General features: G+C 39.5%; 1 protein-coding gene across 1 annotated transcript in view; it reads right to left on the bottom strand.

The window, feature by feature from the left end:
* The window catches only part of LOC124241981 (uncharacterized), a 136,257-nt gene extending 128,525 nt beyond the window's left edge, over positions 1 to 7,732 (bottom strand). Inside the window, exon 1 of the mRNA XM_046666401.1 lies at positions 7,654 to 7,732. Within this exon, the coding sequence (XP_046522357.1) occupies positions 7,654 to 7,732 (79 nt within the window). The remainder of the gene's footprint in view (positions 1 to 7,653) is intronic.
* Positions 7,733 to 8,817: the final 1,085 nt, after the last annotated feature.

Genomic DNA, 8,817 nt, shown 5'->3' with positions numbered 1-8,817 from the left:
AAAAAAAAAAAAGGGGGGGAGGATTAGCAGCAGATGTTAGCTCAGGGCTAATTTTCCTCAAAAAAAATTAAATAAATAAAAATAAATTTAAAAAATTTAAAAAAGAAAAAAACCCAAAAAACAAAACTCAAAATGAAAAGAAAACAAAACACCTGACTTCCTACAGGTTTCCCCTACTTCCACCTGGCCTTTAAAATTATCCAGAGAGGGGCCGGCCCGGTGGTGCAGCAGTTAAGTGTGCATGTTCCACTTCGGCGGCCCGGGGTTCCCCGGTTCGGATCCCAGGTGCGGACCTGACACCGCTAGTCAAGTCATGCTGTGGTAGGCATCCCACATATAAAGTGGAGGAAGATGGGCATGGATGTCAGCTCAGGGCCAGTCTTCCTCAGCAAAAAAAGAGGAGGATTGGCAGCAGATGTAACTCAGGGCTAATCTTCCTCAAAAAAAAAAAAATTATCCCGAGAGATTCTTCTAAATGTCACTTGACTGGCTACTCAAAGGCCTCCAATGCCTTTCTGCGGCCCAGCAGATTCTCTTTCATGAGAACCAGGGTGGGTGGCTCAGGAGGACAAGGTCTTTGGAATCAAACACACTTGAGTACAGTCTCAGCTTTACCACTTGGTCATTACAGGACCTGGATAACTCACAATTTCTCTGTCACAAGATATATCACCACAAAGATGCATATGTTACCACCCACCATATAGGTAAACAACACGCATGAAACACTCACCTTACAGGTGGATGACACGTATAAAGCACCTAGAACATGACCCAGGATTCCAGAATCTTCTGACAGGCATTTAATTCTACTGTTTGACCCCAAAGTACAAGCTTATCTTCTATTTGCATGACATGACAGCTCTGCTGCCCTGAGGCCATACTTCTCCCTACCACCAATGCTCCAGTCACCATAAGAGACACCAGCTTTTAAGGGCCTATTGTGTGCCCGACAGCCACCCTGGTTCTCAACAGACAGCATCACTTAATCGTCACAGTCTACGAAGCCGATGCAGAATGCATTAGCCCCACTTTGCATCCTATTCACTTTGCCTCATTCTCCACTGGCTTTAGGGGCTCCTTCCACTGAAGACTCAGAACACATGGTTTCAACCTCTGTTGTGACACACACTTTGCCTGGCAGTAGTTAGGTTCTTCTCTAAGCCTTAAGCTTCTTGATAGGCTCATATAGAATCTCGATCATCTTTACATTCCCCCAATTGTTAGGTCAAAGCACTCTGGCCAAATTTCAGACTCATGTCATCACTGGCTTCCTAAACATTTCTAATCAGAGTTAAACTCCTCCCCTTCTCACTACTCATGTGATCTGTTCCTCCTCTCGGTCTCCCACTTCAATAGGTGGCAACTCAGTCTATGTCTTCATTTAGGCTGCAAACCAGGAGTAGTAAAATTGTCAAGAGTTAAGAGGCCAACCCGACCTGAGAAGTCAATGTATTTACTTCTAGCTGAATTAGAACCCACATCAAACATCTGTCTTGAGAAAATATTACAAAGAAAACAGAAGCCTGAAATCTTACCTTCATGCACCGGAGGGCATTCCTAGAAGAAGGAGAAGCAAAATTGATGTAAAAACATGTCATTTTTAAAACAAACCTACAGTTCCTGACCATACAGTCAAAACTGTAATCCAATTGTATTATAATAATGTTGTAGTTCAGCAAAATAAATTCATAGAATTATAATCAATAGAAAGAATTTCCTATTTAATTGGTGATATTTCATAAACCATCTCTAATAAAGAGAATTAAAGTAAATATCTTATTTTGGAACAAAAGCTCTAGTTACGTTCTACTAAATGCACACCAATCTACTTCACTTTAATAATGGAAATGGCAGACATTTTAACATTAATATGCTAATGCACCATTTACCTGGCATTCTGTTTGTCAATGCCAAGAGCCATAATAAAGTCCAGAATCAAGGACTGTTTTCAAAGCCTCCAAGAAAACAAAAATAAAGGCAAAACTTTTGGACTAACATACGCCTTTTCACTCACCAGAAACACCTTAGAAATCTTTTATTCAGTGTTGACTATTCACTGAACTGACAAACAATTCTAACAAATCGGGTCCTATACCTTTCCCAGATCACTAACGACAAAGGTTGTCAAATTAGAAATGGAGTGGGAGACGGCTAGAGAAAATGGACAAGCAACAACGTAATGAGAGCTAACATTCCAGAAAAAGCAAAAAGTCTTCCCAAACCTGAGTCATCTCCTGAAGACATCACTGAATTACAGCTCAGTGAAACCCAGGCAGGGCCCCAATTAAACAACATGGAAAGACACACTTTCTTGGCCTCTAGAACATATTTCCCCGATCAAAAGTTATAAATGGTCATCAGATGCTGAGTTCAGCCTGAAAAACTTGACAAGAATATCATTGCAGTATCGAAACACCACTTATATTATGTTATCATGGGAAATGCATCCAGAGAAGGCCAACGGGAAAGTCAAGGATGTTCCTCTAACATTGCATCCTGCTCAGCAGACAGTGAGCTTCCTCTACCTGATGACACCCTACCCACAGGCAGTGACAAGCAGGAGGAGCGATGAATGGCAACTGAGAGGAAGGAGGAGGATTCAAGAGTCAAGTAATTCAGCTGAGGGGCAGGATCAGGATCAAGACAACAGTCTCCTGAAAATCAGAGCAGAGGGGCATTTCAGATGAGAGAAGCAGTGGGAACATGAAGTGCTTTCCCCTTCTCCCGCTCCAAGCTCTGTTGTACTCTGATTCTCTTTCTTCTGAAGGAATTCCTTGGGCGAGGGGGAAGAAGATATCCCAGGAACCCAGGAGAAAGACGTTTGCTTTCAAGGAATTTCCCAAGCAATATGCATGGGGAAAAATTCATTTACAATGATAGGTCCATTACAATTATGAAGTCCAGAAATCTGTTCTCAATTTTAGAACTTTTGTACCTAAAACTCTGCCGCTTTAACTCATCAGTTTCAGTCATCTGCAAAGCTCATTTATGCAGAACAATTTGTTCCCAGTTATGTTAGATAACTGAGGCATTGGTTGGGACCATCACCAAATATAGTCACGTCCTGCCCTCCACAATTAACATATTAAAAGGACTTAAAATATAAATCAAGTCCAAGGATGCCTCGGATATGAATGTGTGGGAAGACAAGCGAATATGACAAAATGTGAACATTTGCCTGGTGTCAGAAACCATTTCACTTCATTAAGGTGAGTTATGCATATCAATTAACTAGGGCCTAAGGTTGGTCTTCGTCTAACCATGTCTTCGAGTTTCATCCTGGTCTATTGATAAAAGATTGTTATACATGTTTGGTGAATAAAATGCTTTTCAAAGAAGAAGAAATTTGCTAAGCACCATAGTACATAATCAAGTCAGGAAATTTTGCAAACAGATGCATTAGAAAAAATGTTAAAAATTACCTTGTCCCTTAAAGATAAGCACTTTTTCTTATCATTCTATGGTGTTTTCATGTAGCAATTTTTTTCATTCTAGGTATACATAGAAGCATATACATTTTTAACTACAGTGTATAGAAACTCATGGTTTCTGGTTTTTCCACTTGACAATAGCATTGTCCATTTCCTGAAATGTCTTTGAAACATACAAATTTTAAAAGCTGCCCGATACAGTCACCCCTCAGTATCCTCAGGAGATTGGTTCCAGCGATCTGGTATCCATCCCCCAGCAGATACCAAAATCAGAGGATGCTCAGATCCCTTACTTGGTCCTCCATATCCATGGATACAGAACCTGCACATACAGAGGGCCGACTGCATTTCACTGTGTGGATGTACAATAATTTAACAATTCTCCTACTAAGTGTCATTTAGGTTGCTGCTATCTTTTCACTATAATCAATACTGTCCTATTAAATATCTTCATACAAGATCTTTAACTGCATGCCTGGTTATTTCCTGAGGGTGGATTATGAGAAGTGGAATTATACTCAAGAAAAGAAAATGAACATTTTTAAGGTTTCAGATACATACTATTAACCTGTATCTAAGAATGGTTACGAGACTTCACAATTCTCTAACAGTGTATGAAAGAGCCTATCAAGCAATTAAAATTTCTTATTTCTTTTTGATAGAAAGGATTTCAAGCTTGAAGTTTTCTTATGGAGTTTATAGTTGTTTACTGAGTTCTTTACTAAAAAAGATTAGAATATTTTACAAGGTTGCTTCAGTTTCAAACATTAATTTGTATTCTTGTTAATAATCTGAAAGGAAACAAATGAAAGGCCCAGTGACTATAAAAAACCCCTGCATATTTAGGAATCAAAGTCTACCTACAAAGTACTGTAATATACTCACAGCAAAGAGCGTATTCCAGCAGTAAATGGCCAATAGAGCAATTTGCAGGCAGGCAGTAATAACGACAAGCTGCCAAAGAAAACATAAAATTCAGGGCCAGGATGGAAATGGTTGGGCAGAATATCAAATAGGTGGAATAAAAATAATGTTAACATATGTAAATAAAATAATAGAAAGTCTCAAAGAAATTGAACATATAGCAGTCACAAAGATTCGTTGTTCTAAAGTAGTGTCTAAGAGGTGACCACGCCCCTCAGATATCCCCAGTGGATTCCACTGCTTCAGAAAAGATCAGAACTGGCACTCGCATGTTTCTTTAGCAGCTGGCAGTGTTGTCAGGCCCTGTGACTGTGGGCATCTTGAAGCAGAGCTCAATTTCCAGTTCACCTGGGACCCTACCAGTTCCTGTGTCTAATGCTGGGCCAGCATCTCTCTGAATCACAACTTTCTTTTGATAATTTGAATTTTATCACTTAAAGATCAACATAAGACAAAAAACATAAAGTCAAGAAAAATATGACTTTAATCAGAAATAATCAACTTTTGAGGCTTGTATAAACAAAAGTGGTGATAATGTATATGGTACAAATATGTGTAATTCCTCTAAGATCTTAGATTTTAATTCTATTACATTTAATGCAAATAAAGACAAAGATTTCCACTTAGCATGTGCAAACTGCTCCTGAGAACTGTTCTGCACTGATTGCTCTAGATTTAACTGTATGTTCTTGAAAACTAGATACCTTAGTTCCAAATGCTGTCTTTAAACAAACAGAAGTATTCATCCAAAAGAATATGGCTCAGAGGGAATGAATTATTTACTAATTCATGCAACAACATGAATGAATCTCAGAAACACTGTGCTGAACAGGATAAGACAGGCACAAAAGAGCACATACAGCACGCGTTTATTTACATGAAATTTTAGAACAGGCAAAATTAACCTACAATGAGGGCAGGGATTGACTGGGAGGAGAGTGAGGGCACATTCTGGGAAGACAGTAATATTCTATATCGAATGAAGCTGGATTATACTGGTATATATATTTGTCAAAACTCAGTGAATGTATTTTCAGATTTGTATATTTCACTCTATGTAGTTTTATATTAAAATAAAAATATATGTAAATAAATATTGAACTCTAGTTACTGGCAGGCATGATGAAATATTTAGGAAGAAATATACTGATGGCTGCAATTTAATTTGAAATACATCAAAAATAAGAAGGACTCATGGATGGGTAGAGAAATGTATGGGTAGATACATGATAAATCAAGTTTAGTAAAATGTTAGGGAACCAACGTTGCTGTGTGTTTGAAAATCCCCATAATAAAATGTTGGTGGTAATTAGCAAGACCAAAATGCCACGTCAGTGATTGTTCTATTGAACGAGAATTCCAAAAATAATTGTTATTAATGTACTAGATATTTAAAAAAATTTTAGCACATTCCCAATTGGATTTTTTCTCAACCAGTTCATCATGGAACTGCAAACTCCAAGTACACACTGGACAGTCCTGCAGAGGTGCTACTCCAGGGTTATGTTTTAAGGGGCGTGACCAAAGGGAAATAACCAGCCCCATGGCTTTTTTTCAGGTAGAGAATGAGTCAATTGTGGTATATCCCATATCAAGGAGCTCTATACAGCAATGAAAAGGAACAAACTATGAGTATACAAAATGTTATGGGTAAACATTGAAATGATATTGCTGACTTGAAGAATGCAGGTTTTTAAAAATAATCCTATATGATTCCACTACATAAAAATCTATAGACTATACACCAGTGGCTGAAGGTAACGCGTGTGGGAATAAAAGGGGGTGAAGGCAGATGGAGGCGAAGGAGCATGAGGAACCTTTTAGATGTGTTCAATATGTTTATTATCTTAATCGTGGTGATAGCTGCATGGCTGTACACATATATCAAAATTCAACAAATTATATTCTTGAAATAAGTGCTGCATCTTTTACACCACTTATTCCTCAATCTAGTTTCAGAAAAAAAATGGATTTACAAAGTGTTAGAGGTTTTTATTTTCCTGAAAAAAACTTTCAAACATTTAAAAAAGTTAGTTAACAGAATTTAACTTATGAATTTCTAAGCCAGTTTGTAATTGACAAAAATAAATAAATAAATTACAAACTTACCTGGGGATTTAAGTGTGGGCATGCATGAAATGCTTGGGTGTAATTCTTTGAAAAATACCCAAAAACATCCCAATCCTGTATGAATGAATGGGAAAAAATTAAAATTCTATATTCAAACTATAAACAAGAGAAGTATATATAGATATGAGCATAACTAAGATAGGCAGATACTATTATAACTACACTTGAATTAATCTACCAGCAAAAATTAAGTATAGAATACCCTTAAGACCGAACCTCTAAAATCATTGATAATATTTTCTTTCAACATTCATTTTTATTTTGAATCAGGGCACATAATGTCAGATTTCTGAACTGCATAAAAGATTTGCATAAGAGAGGAATCTTGCATGTTCTATGGTTAAAACTATGAGAATCAAAACTAGTCAAAAACACAACTCTTAGAGTGGCGAGCCAGAACTCACTGTGTATTTCACAGTATTGCTCCTAAAACAAGCAGAGCCGGCTGACCCAGAACTCAACGAGGACAGCAGGGGCCAGAGCCTGGCCAGGCTGCTCAAGAAACCTGCACTTAGGTCCCCTGTTGGCAGACAGGACCGAGTTCCCCTCAAAGAAATCCAAAGAAGCTGTTATTTAAACCACAGTGTGAAGCAGCAGGATGAAAAGGAAGGAACCACTGATGTCCGAGGTTTACTCACAGTCGAGTTTCGGTGACCAGGAGACCCCAGCAAGAGGAAGAGCAGCCTCTGCGCCTCCGTGTCCTGGTTCTCTCAGGCGGCACTCAAGGTGCCAGGGAGGAGGTGGGGGCGGGACAGGGGTGGGGAGGGGGTCTGGGTGTGGGCAGGGTTGGAACTGAGAATGGGGACAGGGAGGGGTGTGGCAAAAAGGTGGGGAGTTGGGTAGACAAAGGTCTGGCAGGGGTGGGGGGAGACAGGGCAGACCAAGCCTGAGAGGTCAGTAGGTCAGCAGGTCAGTGGGACACAGGACAGGTGAAGTGGACTCTCAGGAGCAGCTGGAGGAGATGAGCCTCCTCTGAGCCTTCTCCTGTTGGGTGCGGCCTTAGCAACACAGATGCTTTGTAGCGTAGTGCCCCTTATCCACGGTTTCACTTTCCTTGGTTTCAGTTACTTGTGGCCCAAAAATATGAAATAGAAAATTCCAGAAATAAACAATTCATAAGTTGTAATTTGTGCACTGTTTTGAGTGGCGTGATGGACTCTCTCACCGTCCTGCTGTGTCTTACCCAGGGCATGAATCATCCCTTTGTTGCATCCCAAGCCATCGACATAGTCTGCTCCTGACATCGAACCATCGATACGGTCATGGCTTAATGATCCTCCTTCTGAGTATGGTCAGAAGGTCAATATAACCTAACGTCATGTCACAATGCCTATGGCATTCACCTCACTTCACCTCATCAGGTAGGCATTGTATCATCTCACGTCATCACAAGAAGAAGGGCGAGTACAGTACAATAAGATACTTTGAGGGAGAAACCACATTCACATAACTTTTATTACAGTACATTGTTATAATCGTTCTATTTTATTATCAGTGATTGTTGTTAGTCTCTTACTGGCCCTAATTTATAAATTAAACTTTATCACAGGTATGCATGCATAGGAAAGCACATAGAGTATGTAGGGTTTGGTACTATCCACAGTTTCAAGCATCCCCTGGGGGTCTTAGAATGTCTCCCCCTCAGATAAGTGGGGACTGTGGTACTCTCTCTTGACCAATCTCCTGCCTTCCCCCATTCCATCACAGTGGACCCCATATGACTTCATTGTTAGAACACCCCTCCCTGACCTGATGCCCCACCACACACGATCCTAACGACAGTTCCTCTCTGGAACCTTCCAGGACCTTGTGATTCTGGTCCTTCCCACTCAACCCCCTTCTTTCTGGAACACTGCAGGTTTCCCCACAGTCAGTCTCGGAGGCAAACCATATAAAACAAATGATGGCGGAACTGCAAAAAGAATCAAATACACAAGCAGAGTAGGAGATCGTTACCCTCCCTCTCAGCAATTCACAGACTAAGCAGACAGAACATCAGTAGGGATGGAGAAGATTAGAACAGCAAAGCATCTTAGCCTGATAGAAATATATACAGAGAGAAATTATTACACTAAACAACTGTGGAATATACATTATTTTCAAGCACATGTGGTATATTTACAAAAATTAAATAAATATTAAACCTATTTGGATATAAAGCCAATTTCAATATATTTCAGAGAAATGAAATCCCACAGAGGATGTTCTCAGATCACAATGTAATTGTGCTGTAAATCCATGATAGAAACACAGACTAGAAATTTCCATAAGTTTGGGAATTGAGAAGTACCCTTAGGAATAAAAGTCAAGGGTTGGCCCAGTAGCCTAG

Source organism: Equus quagga, chromosome 7 (assembly GCF_021613505.1).
Source record: "Equus quagga isolate Etosha38 chromosome 7, UCLA_HA_Equagga_1.0, whole genome shotgun sequence".
Lineage (NCBI taxonomy): Eukaryota > Metazoa > Chordata > Mammalia > Perissodactyla > Equidae > Equus > Equus quagga.
Note: the sequence above shows the minus strand (reverse complement) of the source record. Positions and strands in the feature narration are given on the sequence as shown.